The sequence below is a fragment of the Arachis hypogaea genome, chromosome 15, assembly GCF_003086295.3.
Source record: "Arachis hypogaea cultivar Tifrunner chromosome 15, arahy.Tifrunner.gnm2.J5K5, whole genome shotgun sequence".
Lineage (NCBI taxonomy): Eukaryota > Viridiplantae > Streptophyta > Magnoliopsida > Fabales > Fabaceae > Arachis > Arachis hypogaea.
The window spans coordinates 38,164,942-38,186,439 of record NC_092050.1 but is presented as its reverse complement, the minus strand read 5'-3'; the positions used below and the strand labels follow the sequence as shown (position 1 = coordinate 38,186,439).

The following is a 21,498-nucleotide window of genomic DNA, read 5'->3' as shown; positions in this document are numbered from 1 at the left end:
TAATAGATATGGGAATGTAACATGTAGCTAGGGCAAACTGGGAAGATTGTTGCCCCTGAACTCTACATGGTTCGGTGTATCCAAAGCTATTCAACACTTAGCAGGAATGAAGGATTCTAAGGTGGTTGATTCCATGAACAATGATGTTGATGCTCCTATATTTTAGGGTAGTGCCTCTTTTGTGAACTGATGACGCTATGTAATCATTTGAAGCTTTCTATTTTGTTTATCAGTGTTGTTTATTTGTGTGATATGTTGAATTTTCAAGTTGTTGATTATGGACTTGTAGGAGACCTATTTGAGGTGCTACCAAAGTTGTTAGAAAAGCTTCCTGAGAAAAAATAAAGCATGTAACATGCATCATTATAAATAGTGCACTTTCTGAATGTATCGTCTTGTAACATTTAAATTGCTATTATTTTTACAGAAATAAAGAAAATGAGGTTTCCAGTTTCCTGATGAATCACCAAAATATTAGATTGTTCGCTTTTCACTATTTGGGTGGATCCAATTGATGCACTAAAATCAAATCACACATTGATCAAAACCTGAGGATTGAAGTGTAAATTTGCTATACAATTAACATGAAGAGTGAGCTTCGCTAAGTTTGTGTTAAGTTAGTAGGTGTTAACAAAGAACAAGAGAAATTATTGGTGACAAAGTTTATGTAATGTTGATACTAATCTATAAGTTTGATTGAACGTTGGTAACGGATTACCAACCAAAGCAGCTTGCACATCAACAATGGAAATATTTTTCTGTATGATATTTAGTATTTTTTACCAGTTTTTCCAACTTCCAATATTATTTTGCTCTACATTTCAGGTTTGTGGATTACTTTTGCCTCAGTTTAATTGTGTTATTATGAATTCATAGTTGAAGTATTGAATATTAAATGATACATCCTAGTAATTTATTTCCCTTAAATTAAAGATTCAAGAATTCTGCAAAATCCTTTTCGTAGGGCAGTGGATAAGGTAAAATGTGGAGTAGAGTTATTGTGCAGGTTAGGTAGGGTACGGGTTGAGTCTCAACCTTACACAATCAACCTGCATTTTATATATATATATATATATATATATATATATATATATATATATATATATATATATATGCTTATATAAAAATATATTTTAAATAGATGTTGAGTCAAAGACTTCTCACTAAATGCAAAAGATCCTTAACTACTAAAAGATCATTAATTAATAATTTAATACATTTTTTTTACATAAAAGTCAATTTTATTTTAAATTATCATCAAATTATATACTAATGTTACATTTTTTTTTTTTGTGACTAATGTTACATCTTTTTGATAATTTGTAAAGTCGGATACCCGCAGATTAAAAACGGATAGAATTAAGATTGAATATTCTAAATCCATAAATAGAGTTAAAATCGAATCCAAAGTCTATCCTACCCATTACTATCACTACTTATCACTACTTTTCAATAACTGGACTTAAGAGTCCAATAGTAAGTTTAAATAAAAAAAATAAAAATACATTCAATTTGTATTTTTTTTATTTTAAATATATTTTATTTTTGCAATATTAAAAAAAAAACATAGACAAAAACAAAACAGGATTTTAATGAAACAGCTGAGTCAAAAAACAATTTTGATACCTAATAACTACTTTAGAACTTTATTCTACATTTCTACTTTAATCATCTTTAAATTTGTAACTTTCATTTTTTATTATCTTGATCCAAAAATAATTAAAGATTTATTTATCATCCTCCTCACTTTGAAAAAACTTCATCAAATAATTAGTACAAATTTAAAATATTAGAATAGTTATATTATAAAATAAAACTAATAATTTAGACTACGTTTATTTACAGAGACAGGACACTGAGACACAAAATCATGTTTGACAGAAGAAACATGAACATAGACCGTGTCCAGAAACACGAAATTAGTGTATTTTGTGTCCATCCTGCCAGAAAGGATACAGAAACACTAAAAAAGAACACAACTTATTTTTCATTTTTTTTTATTATTTTTATAAATTTTTCATAATTATATTTTTTTATTATTATATTTTTCTTCTCAAATTTTTTGAATGAAAAAAATGAAAATAAATTAGATTTTCATAATTTATCACCAAATAGAATACAAGAACACAGCCTGTTCTATTCATCAGTGTCTTGTCCTATTCTCGGTGTCTTGTCCTGTTTTGTTCTCAAAAACAAACGCAACCTTAAAGAACATTTTAGGAATAGAAGCAAATTAACATAAGGTAACTCACTCTCAGTTTAACTAAAACTTAATAAATGTGAAACAAATGTCCCATAATCTCAAATTAACTTCGCAGAATATATGTGAAACAAAATTGTTGTTCATTCTAAAAAACGATCCATGACAAATATAGGGTGGCAAACAGAGTAACAAAACTAACACCCTAGGAATTTAGTAACTCAATCATCTGCCTCGAAAGCAATTTAGGATGAAGCACCACTGCGAAGACCTTGAGACTTCTTGCTTGTTGCCAACTGGGACTCCGGCTACAAGAACAATAAATGAACATTTGATGCAACAAGAAAAGCAAATCAAAATTTCTAAAACATGTTAAAATCAATACCTCTTTCTTAACAGGCTCTTCCTTCTCGGATAAGATCAACTCTATGTGGCAGGGAGATGACATGTAGGCTGACAACAAAAGTCATAACTAATATTATGAAGAATGCAATGGCAACACTCTTAAAATTAACCAATCCAATTTTCATATACTTATTTTTTATAATCATATTAAACATCAATATCATAAAAGGAGATTAAAGTGCGAAAAATTTTGTTATTAATATGAGCTCCTTTTCCCATAGATTAAGGAACCAAAAGATAAAAATAGAATTACAAAATGCAGGAATCACCCTAGTTAGAGTACTAAGATTATAACTTACGATTGATTCTTCCGTGAGCACGGTAGGTGCGGCGTCTTTGTTTCTGTGCTTGGTTGACTTGGATGTGGGAAATGTAAAGAGCATCCACATCCAAACCTTTCACCTGCACAAACAAAAACAAATGAGTTTCAAACAAAAGCAAGCCATGGAAAATCAAACACGGTCATGCAAATCAGCACACACACCTCAGCATTGCTCTCAGCATTCTTGAGCAAATCAAGAATGAATTTAGCTGATTTTACAGGCCAGCGTCCTTGTCCATTGGAATGTCTGTTCTTCGCCTGGGCAGTCCTCCCAACACCACCACAGAAGCGTCGGAATGGAATGGCCTGTTTGTGGGCCAAAACGTCCTCCAGATACCTCTTTGCCTTAACAAGCGGCAACTTCCTGATAGCAAAGGCAGTCTCCCTAGTGTTCTGTAAAATAAAACTTCTTAATTCCCACTCAATAATAGAGAATAATTGAATGAATAATATAAGTCATCTTTTTATTTACATTAATATGGAATTTGCTAAATCAAACTTTCATCAACAAAAGGGACAAATAAATTAACCCATTACTGATAATTATAAAGCAATGTACAAAATGATTTACAAGGGACCAACAAATAGAAGCATCAATTGATAAATCAGATTTGTAACTAAACCAGAAATTATCAGCCACTACGCTTTGCAAGTTGGAAGTTTAGAGGAGATCAGCAGACGGAGGAAAAGCATGCGAGGTAGGCAAGAGGTTGAACAGTTAATGAGGCAAGCAAGATAAAGTTATATACCCAGCACACAAACACACTTAAGGTCATTAATTAAACAATTCCAGTTACTGAGGCATGCAAGAGATACCAGCTCACAATCCCTAATATCTACTGAATCATCTGCCATAAAATTAGAGCAGACGTGAATCCCAAACATGATCAGAGAGCAAGTTCACATAGGCAACAAAACCCGCATTTTATGAGGTTCCCTAGTTGCCATTAACACAAGTACACTGTACACAACATATAAACCACCACTTCCAAAAACCCATCTATTCACATACACAAATAAATAAAGAGAAATGGATGAAATTCATGAAACATGACAGAGAGCTACAAATATCCTTTAGCCTAGGCCTAAAATTTAGGCATTTAATATTAAGAGCAATAAATTATTACGAAGGAAAATAGAACATTGTACCTTGAAATGAACCCTCAAATCAGAGCCTCTAGCCTTGCAAGCTACAGTTGCAATCATTACAACAGGTTAAGCTCAAATCAACAATTTGAGCCAAAAAGATAAAGTAAAGCAAAATAACTGTGAACATCGTTTTGAATGCAAATTTTACAAAAATAGAGAAAAAAACGCGCAATAAATTGCATATAAGCCAAGAGGATCTGAAGATTCGATGAAACCGAATTGGAGCATACACTTAGTAGGATTTTCGGGTTCTCTGGAGTACTTAACCTGAAAAAACAAGAGTTCATAGTGAGAACAGATCCAAGAATGGAGAATGTCAATTTTAAGTATGAGGATTGAACAAGAAACATTGATCACCATGGCGACTGCAGCTTGTTTTTTCTTCTTCTTCGCGAGGCTAACAAAGACAGATGGATCCTTCTAATTAGGGTTTTTCTTTCATTATATATTGCATTGCATACCTGCTGCACCCTATTTCATTTTTTGGGTTTGGTTTTTTTGGTCAGGGTTCAGGCCCACATAAGGGCCCAAAATGTCAAAAATCGGAGCCCCAACCCAAACACCAGACCCGGCGATCACAGAACTCTCCCATCTCCTCTATGCGCCTGCGCCTCGAGGCCGTTCCAATCCAGCTGCTGCCTTCATCTGAATGCTTCCTCGCCGTCGCGGTTCTTCCCGCCGTCGTCTACATGGCGCCTTCCCCAGCAATGCTGCAGCAGCGCGACGCCTTCTACTATTTATTTTTCCGGTTCTTGGTTTTGATCATGTGCTCTTTTTTTTGGATGAGGGTCATGTACTACTATTGTTTTGGTTCATAAGGCTTTCTTCTCTTATTTTTTTTGGGCCGGTAAAACAACCCAGACTTATTATATGTCCTCATGAGTCATGACCACACTAATTATATAAAGTTTTTGCAAGATTTTCTAAAAAAAATAGCTTTTTAAGTTTTTTTTAATGGATTAATATTTAAATTCGTTACTAAAAGATTATTCAATGTCTAAATTAGTTTCTAAAAAATTAATTAATTAAATTAATGTCTGAAAGACACAATATTAAGTCAAATTAGTTATTTTTTAGTTAAATAATAATGTATCATATTAAGTATCATGTAACATGATAATATGAGAGATTAATTTCATGTGTTATAAAATAATTGATTAACATATCGTATCAATAATATGTGATAAATTTATGTAGAGTCCAATTAATTCTTGAAGATACATGTGTAAATTATTTTTATCCATAAAATTTTAAAAAATAAGTCAAAATAATACATAAATAAATCTCTCTTATTTTTTTTGCATAATTTTTAATATTTTTTAATTTTACTAATTTTGATCTTTTATTACATCATATCAACCAAAATTCTCATCAAATAGAGATATGAATTATAACTATATATTCATCAAAGCAATTGATGATTAAATTATTATAAAGTTTCTTTCTCATTAATACAAGAAAATGTAAAGAGAACTATTTAAGATCAAAAATAAAAATCTACATCTAAGAGAAATTAATCTAATACTATCCTAAATTTTAGAAAGAAAAAAGAGTTTTTTTTTTTTTTCTAAAATTCAAACTTAAAACATGATGTAAAACTATTCTAATACTAATTTCTACTTATCCCTTGATCCTTCTTGAAAATTGCATGAAATACTTTAGAAATGAGTTGGATTGGACCCAAAATTGGCCTGAAATCATGACTCACGTATTTACTTAAGTAAATCACGTTCTGGCAGTTATGCGTGCAACCAGGCAAATTTTCAAAATTTTATTTTTTCATGAATTCTCTATTTTTATATGCTTTTTTCTTCACTTCTTCAAGTTATCCTTATCTTCTAAGCTTGAAATCACTTAATAAACATATCAAGGCATCGAATAGAATATAAGTGAATTATATTTAGCAATTTAAGGGACTAAAAAGTATATTTTTACTCATTAATCGTAATTAGGAGAAATTCACAAAATTATATTATTTCGATGAATAAATATAAAATAAATTGATAAAATCTACTCAATTCAATCCAAAATAAACCATAAAATTATAGTTTATCAACTCTTTCTAACACAACAACTGAAATTCTTTAGTTCCGAAAATTGCATAATGAACTACAATAATACAAGCTTCCATCAACACCTGTGATTTACTATGATGATTAGTGATGGAGTTTAGTTCAGACAAGGGGGCCATGGCCCCTCCAAACTTTTTATAAAAAATTTAGTAGTACTTTTTTAAAAGATAAAAAATAGTTCAATTGACTTAAATACTTTACTATGACTTAAAGTATCTAATAAGTTCAATAAACAACACTCTCTCTATCTTTAAGTTCAAATATAAAAAATTAGATATTTTTTATTTATTTAATTTAATATTATTTTATATTTTATTATTTATTTAATTTAATTTTGTTATAAATAATAGAATATTCAATAAGTATTAATAAATTGATAAAAAAATCAATACATATTATAAATTTTAATATTTGTCCTTCTAACTTTTTTTTTATATATTTTACAGGATATATATTTAAATTTTTATATAAAATAATAATGAAAAATCAAAGAATTAATATATTTTTTAAGATGAAGGCTAATATTTAAGAAGGAAAACATATAACTTTTAAAATATCAACACCTGTAGATTTAATGAATTACGAAGAAAGTGAGATATAACCTTCAAAAGTTCAAAAAGTTATATATGATGACTTTAACCTTAACTTTTTGGAATGAGATCTTGAAAAACGGTTTTAAATTTGGCAATATTACCCAAACCAGAGAAATGAGATTAAACGAATTTATTTTAAATGGTGTCCATATCAAAAACATTTTGACAATTATTTTCTATTTGACTCCCAAAATTTTGTTTCAAGTTGTGTCACTGATGATGATGATGCCAGCGCTAAGCGCCGTCCAATTGTCAGCCATTCCCATCTTACACAGTCGAAGCAAGCATTTCAAGCTCAAATTTCTAATTCTTTGTGAGAGGATGAACCAGAATCTACTAACGTTATACACATTTCAGCAGTTGATCAAGTGGCTAACGTTTATTACACCAAATTAAACCTCTGTTCCTTCCAGCATTCAATTGATTCAACAGCAAACTAAGATAAATGCAATTCCATTTCATTGTTATGTGATTCATCTTTGCCTTCAATACCTTCATCTAAGAATCTTGTCAATATCTATACATATGTTATTTGTTTCTTTTTGCCAAAAAAACAATCTGTCACTGGAATAATTAAATGTTTTGGTAGTAGAAGAAACAAATTCTGTCATGGTAACATAATCAAATTGTGTTACAACAGTATAGTTAATTTTTTATATAAATATCAAATATGTATCCGTACATGATGACTAATTGAGAGTTAGTTTTTTGTAATCATGTAACATGATTGTAATTTTGAAGCCACAATTTAAGAAAGGTTCCATTCCTCAATTAACTACATGAATTTTTAGCATTGAATATATATTTTTAATGAGTTATACTACGTGTGTACTAAAATCACAGTTATCAAAATCAGCCACCAATATAAAATACATGCTAGAATACAAATATATATTAAAAATAAATTAAACTATACATGTATTTATACCCAAATATATTAGTGACTAATTTTAGTTACTAATTTTAATATATAAATAGCATTTTTTATTTTTAATATATATAATTAAATAATTTATTGATTAATTATGCTACTAATAATACTCTCTCTCTTATTTTTATCTGTCATTTAAGTATTTTTTCATAATACCTATAACTTTCATTTTTCTAAACAAAATTTATTAAGACCTATCAATTATATATATTTATAAAACCGTTCAAATTATTTTATTATTATTTTTTCTCTTACTAAAAATTATTTAGTAATATTATCCTCAAATAATTGCTAATTCCAAATTTTCTAATAATTGTGCATTTGACGAAAATACTATGTAAAAAAAGGGAGAATAGTAAGTTTCTTTTCAAATAATATATATATAAAATTAATTATTAAATTAATTATTCATATAAAATATTTATTAAAATATAAAATATATAATAAAAATAAGTTTAATATACTATATGTATCTATAAATAATAACAATAACTAATTTAGTAACTGATTTTTTATATACACATAATATATTTATCAAAAATGTTATTTATATACTAAAATCAGCCACCTATATATTAGTGTATAAATACATGTATAGTTTAAGAGACATTTTTTACTGTACAAATTAAAATTGTATAGAGAGAATATAAAATTTTTTTGTAGTTATTTTTTATTATATTATTATTATTCAAAATGTGGGTCATAGCTAGTTTCTCAAGTACTATTTCATCCCATAAAAAGAAAGATTTATAAATTTACATATTTATTCTATAATTCATCGTAGTTTAATTTATTTTTAATATGTATTTATATTTTAATATATATTTTATACTGATAACTAACTTTAATAACTAATTTTGATGTATACTTAGCATAGTCACACTTTTATATATGATAATAATTATTTTCTGTTGTCAAACTTTTATTTATAAACAACGGTGTCCAAACAACGATAATTACCTTTCATATTTATTGAGTTGGCCATAAAGTTATGCATGAGTAGTCATAACTCATAACTATGAAAACGAGTAAAAGAATTTCAGAGAAGAATATCAAATTTTTAGCTTTTGAAACATGTCGAATCTCCCCTTCGGATGTAGCTAGAGCCCACTCCCTCACTCAGAAGTCACAACAACTGTATCTCTCTTAAGGCCACCTCTTCCTAGTTAACAATCATGTCTAGGTTCATTCATGCCTAGAATAATTTATTAGAAAGAAGTCAATTACATAGATTTCTCAATGCCCACAAAAGAAACATAATACATTCACATACACCTTTAATTTATTTTTGTTCCCGCAACATAAATCTCTCCACTATATAAATAGCCTGGACATGAAGTAGTGAAGAACATGTGCAATGGGGGTGAATTTAATTTGTTGGTTGTCTCCTGGAGTTCCTCTGAACGCTTCATACGACTGATGGTCGTCGTCGGCGACCTAATCCTTACTTCCAATGAAGTGTTTGGGGGAACTCTTGGGTACAACTTACATCACGACACGCATGGTTTTGAAATTCATCTTCTCAACTTATCATTGCAATTTGTGATTTGATAATAACTTAATAGGTATGTGTTAATGCAGCAGATTCGATCCAAAACGTTCCGTAGATGTATGTGTTATTGAGAAGTGGTCGTCATGCAAAGTTGTGAGGATGCTGATGATTTGGAGCTTTCAGATGTACTCTTCTATTAAATCATCAGCTTCTGATGATTTCTGGCTTCTCGATCAATATAAACCCTAAACAATCATTTTCGTGTATTTTAAATTTCATTCTCCATAGATAATGACTAATGATATGTGAAATAGTTAGACCTATACATTTTTGTAGAGAGAAAGGAATGCGTTATATTTGTAACAATCACTTTTCTCATTTTGTTCTATATATAAGAATGTGTTATATATATTTGTATCAATCACTTTCTAATGATCACGGTTAAATTTAGATTAGCAATAGCCAAACAAAATTTATTAATTTTGACCAATATTTAACCAGTATTCTAAATTTAGATGCCTCGGTATGTTCTTTGCCCCTTAATTCCTTGCATGTCCAGTGGAAGTAGTGCTAACTCGAACTTTTATAATAATGTGACTTGCATTCAAGTCGTAGATTGAAAGCCCAAACAGAAACTCCAAGAGATCATGATATGATTACACCGGCTAGGAAGATTATCAAACAGCTATTGAATTATTATAAGATCATCAGAAGATATTTAAGCAACAAGAACAAGCAAGAAGAAACACAACAGATTCATCACGAAGAAAATTTCAGTGATATTGTTCTTCTTTAATAAGTCTTATTTCACATGTTTAGATTTTGGTTTTTGAGTGTTCCTTAGCTTTGATAAGAAAAAGGCATGATATAGTGAGAAAGGTTTTGAGAAAAGGCCAATAAAAAAATGCATGATTTAAGAAGAAAAGATAAAATAGTTTTTATTTAAGTTTGAGTCTTTGAATTTGGTTTTATATGATCTTGTCATTTTTGGTTTATCTTAGTTTGTGAACTCGAAATCGCAATTTTGTTTATCTTTGAGTATGTAGAACTAATTTGATTTATTTGTTTTTGTCGTTGGTTTTGGGTGAACCGGTTTGGGTTCGTCATTTGTATTTGTCTTTATTTTTAGATTGGTATTTGTAATTTTGTTGATCATTATAGTGAAATTCTATCGTATCTTAGATTAAATGTAAATTTTTTTGTATTTAAAAATTAAATCAGGAGGTATGCCGGTGTTATTTTTTTTTTAAACTTTTATAGATGAATAAAAAAAATTAAATAAAGATATTTCTGCTTACTCAAAAGCTTATTTTAGATTAAAAAATTATTTTATTCAAACTCTCTCTTTCTAAATGTTTATAAAATCTACAAAAAGTATTTACTATAAAATTATTAATTTATTACTAATTGTATTGAATATATGTATTATTTGTGATTGAACATCTTACTGATTTACACTCACTTTAGAAGTGTAGATTAATATTACATAATTATTGTAATGTATGGATGGATATTACATATATGAAAAGATTCAATCAAATAAAATATATATCAGATATAGATTCTTTTTAACAAATTATATAAATTATACGATAATCAAACATAATTATTGTAGTTAAATTAGAAAATCAAATTATCATATCAATAATTAAAAACTTATTTTCTAATTTTAACAAATAGTTGTGACTTTTAAAATTACGTAAGTTTTAAATTAATTTATTATATTCTTGTTTAGCAATTATTATGACTATTAAGTTATGTTCTAACCCTAATTAAATATATACAATGGAGTATTATTTGATTTTTTTATTTGCATCCTTTGTTTTTTTTATAGATATAATCTTATTAAAAATGTCAGAAGACAACGTGGAAACTAAAAGTCTAAACTGAAATATTAGTTATTTGAAAAGAAACGTGTATGTATATTTTTTCATACATATTGAGATATTTATTTATTATGTCATTTTTTTATTTTTAAATTCAAATATTTTGTAAATGTTCTTTTTATTTTGTTTTCAGTCTTTTTTTTCGCTATAAAATGATCCTAAAGATTTCAGTTTATTTTAAAATTATTTTTTTATTAAAAAAAAATTTTATTACCAAATTATCCTTTTCTAAAAAAATATAAAATAAAAAAAAAGGAACACAAGAGGGAAAAAGAGAATGGGGGAGGGGGGAAGATAGAGAATCGGGAAGGGAAGGTGGGTGGGTGGGAGGAAGAAAGAGAATCCGAAAGGGAAGGTAGCGCCACCGCTCCCCGCGTCCCGGGCTTTGCGCTGCTGCGCCTGCCGCTGCCTGTGATGGAGAAGGGAAAACCGCGTTCAGTGTTGCCGCTCGCCGGTTTTGTCTCTGTTTTTGTTTTTGGTTTTGTTTATTCTGGTTTTATTTTTGTTGTTGCTTCACTATCAATTGTTGTTGTTGGTGTTGTTCTTTTAATTGTTGTTGTTTCATTGTTATTGTTGTTTCACTGCTTTTACTTTCTGCTTTTGCACTCTACTTCTGCCTGTTTCTGTTTCTGCATTTTGCTTCTGTTCTTACATTTGATTGATTTTGGAGAAGATGGGGAAGGGTATTTTCGTTCGAAGGATAATTTTAAAATAAACTGAAACCTTTGGGACCATTTTGTAGCAAAAAAAGGTTGGGGACGAAATAAATTTTCAGCCTCTATGTTAGGAACAAAAATTGTACTTAACCCTATAAATAACAAATGATATACCAGCTTATTTTATATAGGTTAAATATAAACATTTTTAAAAGGAAAAGTATAGGTAGACAATGAGAATACTAAACAATATGAATAATGTATATGTCGGATGTTCAATTCAATAGGTATGCAGATGATTACGTTCATTATTTTTATTTGGATAGTTATTTCTTTTGATTCGATTTACTCATGTACAGTTAGTAATGGCAGGATGTTCAATTCATTAGGTGTGCAGATGGTTATCCTAATGTTAAGGTTTAGAAAGTAATTTAGGGTAGAGTGTTTTTTTTTTTTTACTTTATTGGGTTAATTCTAGAATCTATTATTCACAATGTTTATAAAAGTCATTGTCTACTTAACAAAATCCTTTTTAAAAATATTTTAAGACATTAATATAAATAGGTAGAAAAGTGTTAGAAGACCAACATATTTTATGATTTATAACTATTAATTAGTTATTATTAATATTTTTAATGATGTGAAATTATATTTAATAGTATAAAATTATTTATTTATTTTTTTTCTTAGTTAAGTGCCAGTTAAATTTTAATAAATGTGTTAGCTAGTTTATGAACAACGGATCTCCAAACAACGATCATTACCTTTCAAATTTATTGACTTGGTTATAAAGTTATATACATAAGTCATGACTAGAAAACGACTAAAAGAATTTTGGAGAAGAATCACAAATTCACAATGTTTAGCTTTTGAAACATGTCGAATCTCTTATTCGCAAGTAGCTAGAGCCCACTCCCTCACCCAGAAATCACAACAATAACTGTATCTCTCTTTAGGTCGCTCCTTCCTGGCTCACAATCATGTCTAGATTCATTCATGCCTAACTAGAATAATTTGTTAGAAACAACTCCATTACTACGTAGATTTCTCCATGGCCACAAAAGAAACATAATTCATTCACATACACCTTTAAATTATTTTTGTTCTCGCAACATAAATCTTTCCACTATAAATATAGTTGTGGTTGTGCATTTGTCTAGCCAGGACATGAAGAAGAGAAGCATGTGCAAGGGGGGTTAAATTAATTTGTTGGTTGTGTCCTGGAGTTCCTCTGAACGCTTCATGTGACCGAGGGTTGTCGACCTAGTCCTTCCTTTTAATGAAGTGTTTGGGGGAACTCTTGGGTACAACTTACAACACTACGTACTTATGAAGTTCTTCGTAGGGAGTAGGGACTCATTGAAATTTGTGAGTTGATAATAACTCAAGGTAATTTGCATCCACTCTTTACGAGATTATATAGCTGATGTTACACAAGGAGTTTGTATATATGCTCTATCTACTAGTGTGGTTTACCACCCCAAATTATTCTCCTTTTTCCACGTTTCATGCTACATGTTAAATTATGAAACCATTGACACGGATGAACAGTGTATGTCTATACTGGTAAGTGCAGTTACTTTTCAGAAGTCAAATTTTGGAACTTCAATGTGAATCGATTAACCACACGAATGCTTCAACGTACATACCTTAGGCTGCATTTGTTTTTGTGAAGAAGACGGAACATGATATTAAGATAAAAATAATAAAATAAAAATACTAAAAATTATTTTTTATGTATTATATTTAGATATAATATATTATGTATAAAATACTAATGTAATATTTATTATTATGTTTGATATAAATAAAATTAAAATATTATGCAAAATAATTAAAATAGACATATTTCTCATATTTTTTTCTTTATCTCTTATTCCTTTTTTATCGTCTAACCCTTTTCGAGTTACTAAAAAACAATAAAGGAATAATACTTATTATACTGCTAAATTCTATTTTTGCCAATTCAATTCTTTGTCCAACTCAATATTTAAATTTTTTTGGATACAATTTATTTTCGTATTTTTTTTAAATTTTATTTTTTTATTTCTAAATTTTTTGTTATGTAAATTAAAAGATTTAATAGATGCTAGATTTAGTTTTTTTTACACCAATTAAAAGAAGAAGAATACAAAGATAGAAAAAGAATATAGAAAAAAGAATACCTCTCTAAGAATTTTTTTGAGAACCACCAAACAGAAAAGAAGTTTAAATTAGAATTTTTACAAAAATAATAATTATCGATAGATAAAAAGAAAAAAAATATGTGTCCATCCTCCTAAATTTTATAATCATTGACTTTCATTTAAAAGTGGATACAAAAATAAAAAAAAAATTATTCTGGAGATACGATATTTAGTGTCTATATCTCTCTATCCAAACATTTTTTTAGATATTTACTATCCATATTTCTATGTCATATTCACAAAAACAAACACAATCTTATGAATTTTTATCTGAAAATGGAAAAACTACATTATAATGATCCTTATATGTATTCACCTACTCCACTATCATTAGAATTTTTAATAATCTATTCATATTTTATGTATGTAATAATTTAGGAAAATTATCACATATTCCATTGTACTAGCATGGAACATCATGTTCTTTTGTACTATCCGATTTCCATTATGTATTTGTCTTGTAATGAAGAACTTAAAGATAATTTTATCCTTTGAAGCAAAACTAAATGACCCATTTGTCAATGGTTGAGTTTCTAAATTCCTGACTTGGCTAGCAATGGGGGCGTGAGCCACTATTTGTTACATTGAGAATTAAATCTTTATGCCATTCTTAAAATACACACCATTAGTAACATATCCTAGCATATTTAATTTTATATTTATTAACAAATCATTCAGTTTTTTAGTAAAAAATTATAAACATATTCAGCAGCTACCTTGATAAAAATAATATTATATAAAATAAGCAAATAATATATATCAAAATAAAATTTAATTTTCAAATATTAACATTACAATTAAAAATATTGAACTCTTCTTGCTAATTTTTCTTCAAAATCAACTCTTTTACTTTTAATTTGTCTTTTGAAAAACTTAAAAATACAACTTTGATAACATTCTTATTTAAATTTTTTAAAATACTTGTTCGACATCTAATTTTCTAAAATCACAAAATTCGAATAAAAAATGTACGTCTAATAGATTTAATAACAAAGAAAAAATATTTATTTTTTTAGTAGCTTCACTGAATCTAATCTATAAACTTTGAATTGATTTCAATCCATATATTTTTTTTAGTTTTTACAAAAAAAAAAAGTTAATTCATTACTTTGGTCCTTATATAAAGATTTAAATTTAATATCTAATGATATTTGATTTTTTTTATGCTGTTGTGTCCAAAAAAATATATTTGGTTATTTTAATATTAAAAAACATTATAATTATCAAATTATCGTAACTCAAAATTCATTATATATACCTTTTCTTTTATAATTTACATATAGATAATAATATTATTATTCCTAAATCTTGTTACTCTATCATAATTTATTAAGAATTTTATACTATATTTTAATACGTAAATTATAGTAGGGTAATTATTTTACAAAAATACACAAATTATAGTATATCTTATCACTGTTTACTTGTAAATTTAATAGTATTTTTTAACACATAAATAATAACAGGATAGTAAATTTTTAAAATTGTACACAAAATTCACTAGACATAATTTGCTAATACAATTATCGCTAAACATGATTTATGTCCATCATGGATTTCAATAATTTTTCCACCATCACACACTAATAAATTTTATTTTTTTTTTCAATACATAATTAAATTTAAATTACTAAAAATGACATTTTTAAATTTTTTAACGCTGTCGTTATGTGTACATATATTTGGTCATCTGTTTAAAACGGAATTAACTACTAATTTAGTCCTCACACAACTAAAGCTATGTTCACTTCCTTTTTATGTTTCGCTTTCATACGATTCGTGTGCGATGCGAATTCTAATTGTTTTGTTTAACTTTTTCTTTAAAGATCTTAGTTAAATTTCTTTTCATATATGCCTATGTATGCAATCTTATTTTTAGAGATCTAATACCTCATCACCTTTAATTTACGAACTTAAGCGTAAAATTTTGTGTGGTAGGATGTTACACTTTTTATATCATATGATATTGTTTTTACTTTAAAATAATTTATTTTGGTATAAATTTGATGTAACATTTATTAAATTTAATTTTCAAAGTTAAATTTGTATTAATATATTATATAAAATTTATAAATTTGTATCTTCTAATTTTATATCTGGTCAATACAATTTAATTTGATTTATTTTGGATCAATTTAAGGTCGGGATAAAATAAATTCAGTGAGATATTAGAGATCCAAATCTAATTGAAGCATGTCCAGCCCGACCCATGTGCACCACTACTTGGATTATAGTATCAATATTAGGATAATTTAAATGTTAGGAGCATAGTTATCATAATCAAATCGGTAATCGAATCGATCATACTACCAGATTATTGGTTCAACTAATAGATTACAAGTTGAACCGATTAATCCATTCATAACTAAATAATTATATAAAATTTAATTTAATTTTTTATTTTCATAATAAATATCTTTTTTAGTAATTTTACTTTATATTCAATTAATTATTAATTTTAAATTTTAATAACTCATCAATTAGTTTATATTTATTATAACTCTTCAAGTATTTATAAATTTATATTTATTATACTATTTAAGTATTTATAGAAAAAAAATAACAATCACAGAAATAGAAAATATATTATAGTTAATAAAATACTATTTTTAAATTTATAAATATAATTTAATTTTATTTACGTAAAATATTTAATAAAAAAATTATGTATAAAAAATAATATTTTTTTTAGTTTAATTGGGCTTGATCAGGTTTGACCGAATCAGTTTAATCGATTTTAAATAAATTTGATTGAATTTTATTGTATTTAACTAAGTTTGACTGGATTAATTATTTGACTAGTTCAAATAATAATCCAATTCGAACTAATGATCGGATTTCAGTTTGAATTTGATAACTTTAATTAGGAGTATGTTTGAATTTTATTATAATTTTGGAACAAAAATAATATTTTGTTTTCTTTAAGTAAAGTTTTTTTTTATTAAAGATAAAATTAAGACTTGAATCCGTGACCTCTAAATGAGTATAAAGAAACTATGCCATTCAAACAAAATTATACGTGATAAATTATGAATTTTTATAGGTGTGTGTGGTAAATGTAAAGAAAGAGCCTTACATTTTTTACAACTTAATATAATCATCATTGACCACAGGAATATTATTTATATAAAGAGGAGTTTTAATTTTAAAACTAAACAAAACATATTTTTTCAATATAAATAAAGTCAAGTGAAACAAATTCTAAGCCAACATTTCTACTTTAAAAAATTCAAGATTTGTAACTATACATTATTTTTGTTTTATTTTTAATTTTTTTTATCTCATAGTCTTCAATCTATTATAGGATGAGAAATCAATAAAATCATTTAATATATAAATCTAAGTATTTAACTGTTATGAATCTTATAACTGAGCAATTATGAATATTAAAAATAATAAATTAAATAAAATAAAAATAATCATTTTTTAAATTAAATATGCATGGAGTAAAAAGAAGTAATAAAAATATAAAGAGAAATATAGGGATGAGTTTTATATTTATTCTTATGTAAAATTTCGATTATGGATTATGAAGTTTTGTTTTTTATTTTTTATTTTTTTTTATTATTGAAGATAGGGAGATTCGAATTCGCAATTTTTTAGGTAAGTATAAAAGATTATATCATTTGAGTTATAACTTGTTGGCTTAGTTATGAATTGAGGGTTTTGATTATGGATTATGAAATTATGTATAAAGTAACATGTTCATGACATATTTAAATACTATAGTCAAAGAAAGAAATCATCACCTGCAATGCATGTATAAAAAACCTTAACTAATTTTTTTGTTCAATTCATCAAGAATTAAGAAACTATGCATTTTCAGTTCAAAAGAGTAGTTATGATACTATCAACAATTTTATTACAATTTTATATCTATATATACATACATATTTGTGTAAACATATAAATTAAATGGTTGAAAGAAACAAATAAAAAGAAAAGGTGAAATATAACTGACAAATAATAGTATTTATATATGTTTATACCCGCGCCGCAAGTATGTATCAAATTAAAAAGGAAAAAAAAAAGAAACTAACATTATAATATGAGAAGAAAAAAATGAGTTATGAAAAAAAAGTGAGAAGCAAGGAATTATAAAAGAAGAAAGTAAATAAGTAAAAATGAGTAAAATAAAATAGTTTTATAATTTAATTTTTTTTTTTTACTAAAGATAGGAGATTCGAACCCGCAACCTCTTAATTAAGTATGGGGAGACTATGCCATTTGAGCTATTACTCATTGGCTTTTAAAAATTTGGAAGATAGGAGACTCGAACCCGGAACCTCTTAATTGAGTATGGAAAGTCTATGCCATTTGAGTTATAACTCATTGGCTTTTATAATTTAATTTACACCTATTAAAAATAATAACAACATAAAAATATATAATAAAGTAATAAATTAAATAAAAACAAATATTAAAGAGAGACTGAAATAAAAAATAAATCTAATTAGATGACCTAATTAATACCAGTTCAGCTAACTTATAGGCATTTTTAGTAAACTCCAACACAAGTCTAGTTACCTTCCAACTAGCTTGGGCAAATAAGGAACTCCAATTCTCACGAACCGGCAAAATGATAGACTGGTTGCATGACTAAGATGGGCTTCTTTTACAGAAGTTATTTTTTTTGAATCTATATTTTTTTAAATTATATTTTAAAGGGGTAAAATTGAGGAACAAAATGTTCCGTATTCGTACAACGGAACACGTGAATAGCTTCCAATAGTATAAACTATAAAGAAAGATTACAACGTAAATGGAATAGCAATAGAAAAATTATCACGTATTCCGGTCTAAAACAGCAGAATATAGTGTTTTGTGTATAAACACGTAGCCTGATACTAATTTGTCCGCTAATAATTGGAAAAAGACTAAATTAGTCTTGGTTGCGAAACATTAAACAAATCAATGTTAAGCAAATTCTTATATTTAATAGCGTGGTGAAAACCTCTATAAACCTTTCTTTTTTCATATATATTATTATAGTATTGTGTATTTTGAAATTGAAATAAACAATGTTAATGTAAATTCTATTATATATATTATAATAGTCATCCTTTATTTAATTTCCTCAAACTTTGTTATTTTGTGGATTCTTATTTCTCAAGCTAAAGTAATATAACACACAATATTTTTCATTCTAGAAAGACTTATTTTACATAATTTTAACTAATATTATTAACTTAATTCACATGACGGATTTACCTTAAAGACGGGGTAAGTGTTCCTACTAATATTTTTAAAAAATATATAAAAGTATATATATATATATATATATATATATATATATATATATATATATATATATATATATATCTTCATTGAAAAATTGTATTTATTTTCATATTAAAAAAAATCTATTATCTATTTTTAATTTTACAACCAAAATGTGTCACATGTCACTTTTTTATTGTAATTGGAATCAAATCTTTCCCTCCAAAATTAAGGAATTCTCCTCTCTTCCTTACTAATTTTAAAACCAAAATGTGCCACATGTCACTCTCTTATTGTAATTGAAATGAAATCTTTTCCTCCAAAATTAAAGAATTTTTCCCTCATCCTTACTAATTTTACAACCAAAATGTGCTACATGTCACTCCCTCATTGCAATTGAAATCAAATCTTTCCCTCCAAAATTAAAGAATTCTCTCCCTCCTCCCTCATATTTTATCTATTTCTCTCATTCCTCCTACTACTCTATCTATTTTATAATATTATTATCAATATCAATGACTAATTACTAATTTGACAATCAAAATGTACAACATGACATTCTTTAATTGCATTAAAATTAAAATTGAAATCGAAATATACTTACATTATTTATCATATATTACTATCTAATTTAATAATTAATCAAATGTGTCACACGACACTCTCTTATTAAAATTGAGAGAATTTTTTTTCAAAATTAATAAACTCTCTTCCTAAATTCTCTCATCTATCTCTCTCCATTTTTTTTCTTTCTCTCTACTATTTTTACTTTATATATAATTTATATTTTATATTAGTAATTTGACAAATCAAAATATGTCGTTCGATATTTTTTTACAATTAAAATAAATTTTTTTCTTCCAAAATTACCAAACTCTCACTCTCACTCTCATTCTTCATTTTTATCTTTCTCTCTCTTTTCTCTCATTCTCTATTTTTTCTATCTTTCTCTTCTATAGAAAACAAAATTAACAAAATAATATAATTTAAATAAAAAATATTATTATTATTGTTATTATATACATAGTTTTTTATTTAGTTTTAAATTTTCACCGCTTATCTTTCTAATCTATATTTTTATTTCTCTTCTTTCAAATATTTATTATATATAATTTGGAGAGAATACTAATGTTATCATTAAAAGTTAGAATCAGGATTCAATTGTTTTAAAAAAAATTAATTTTGAGTTAATTTTATAACATTCGTATAATTTTTTTATACTAATATCTAATTATATTTTTATATACACAGGAAAAAAATATTATTTTTAAATAGCAAGTATAAAAATTAATTATTTCTATTTGTATAACAGACTTAACAGTTAACACCTAATTAAATATAAAAGTATACACGTTAAATTGTTTTAAATTTTAGATAACAAATGTTAAAATTAATTATTAATAAAAAATTAGACTTTTTCATATAAAAATAATAACTAAAAATATTATTATTTAATTTTTTATCTACAGATACTTTGGTCTTCTTAATTAGAGACTTTTGTCAACCTATGACTTTTTTTTGTAAAAAGAATTTGATTTTATAAATCTTTTGTGCCATGCATAATCTATACTATCAGAACAAAATGAACCATAGTTTTAAAAAATTTATATTCCCGTAATATTATTATGAATAAAAATACTAGTATTTTAAAAATTTTGCTAACCTATGTCATAAGGGTACTTTTAAAAACACCAACAAAAAGAAGGTTTGACAAAAAAATTATTGAAAGGTTATTTTTTTTATATTTTTAATATATTAAATATATTAAAAATATTTTATTATTATTCTCTTAACATATTTTTTTAAAATACAAGTTAGCTCATTTTTTTATGTTTTATATATATATATATATATATATATATATATATATATATATATATATCAATTTTTTAAATTAAATTTTAATACAAATAAATTTACATGTACATCTAATTACTAATATCATATATAAAAAATAACTATTTTTTACGTTGATCACATGAATGATCATCTAAACAAACCGACAATTGAATAATTGTATAATATATTTTACCATCAATACATCAAAATTAAACTCTAATTTATATCTAAAAGTATAAGATAAAAATAAATATTAAATCTATTTAATAAAACACAAAACATTACTATAGCATTATAAATTAATAAATTTATTTAGTTAAAGTTTATATATATCCTTGAGTTTTTAATTTTTTACTCAAATTTTTATTATTATTATTATTATTATTATTATTATTATTATTATTATTATTATTATTATATATTTAATTTATAAAAAGTTAACTTAATAACTACGTTATTACTTATTAATATATTAATATTGATAATAATAAATAAATAATTATTTAATATTTAATATTTTTATGTTATTTATTTTTATATATTTTAA

General features: G+C 25.9%; 1 protein-coding gene across 1 annotated transcript; it reads right to left on the bottom strand.

The window, feature by feature from the left end:
* Window positions 1-2,233: 2,233 nt before the first annotated feature.
* LOC112750209 (large ribosomal subunit protein uL22y) lies at window positions 2,234-4,539 on the bottom strand. Its single transcript, XM_025798809.3, has 7 exons — window positions 4,434-4,539; window positions 4,307-4,343; window positions 4,077-4,117; window positions 3,090-3,320; window positions 2,905-3,007; window positions 2,586-2,653; window positions 2,234-2,508 (listed from the first exon to the last, which is right to left on the bottom strand). The coding sequence occupies exons 1-7, from the start codon at window positions 4,434-4,436 to the stop codon at window positions 2,446-2,448; spliced, it is 546 nt and encodes a 181-aa protein (XP_025654594.1). The 5' UTR covers window positions 4,437-4,539; the 3' UTR covers window positions 2,234-2,445.
* Between the last annotated feature and the right edge of the window lie 16,959 nt (window positions 4,540-21,498).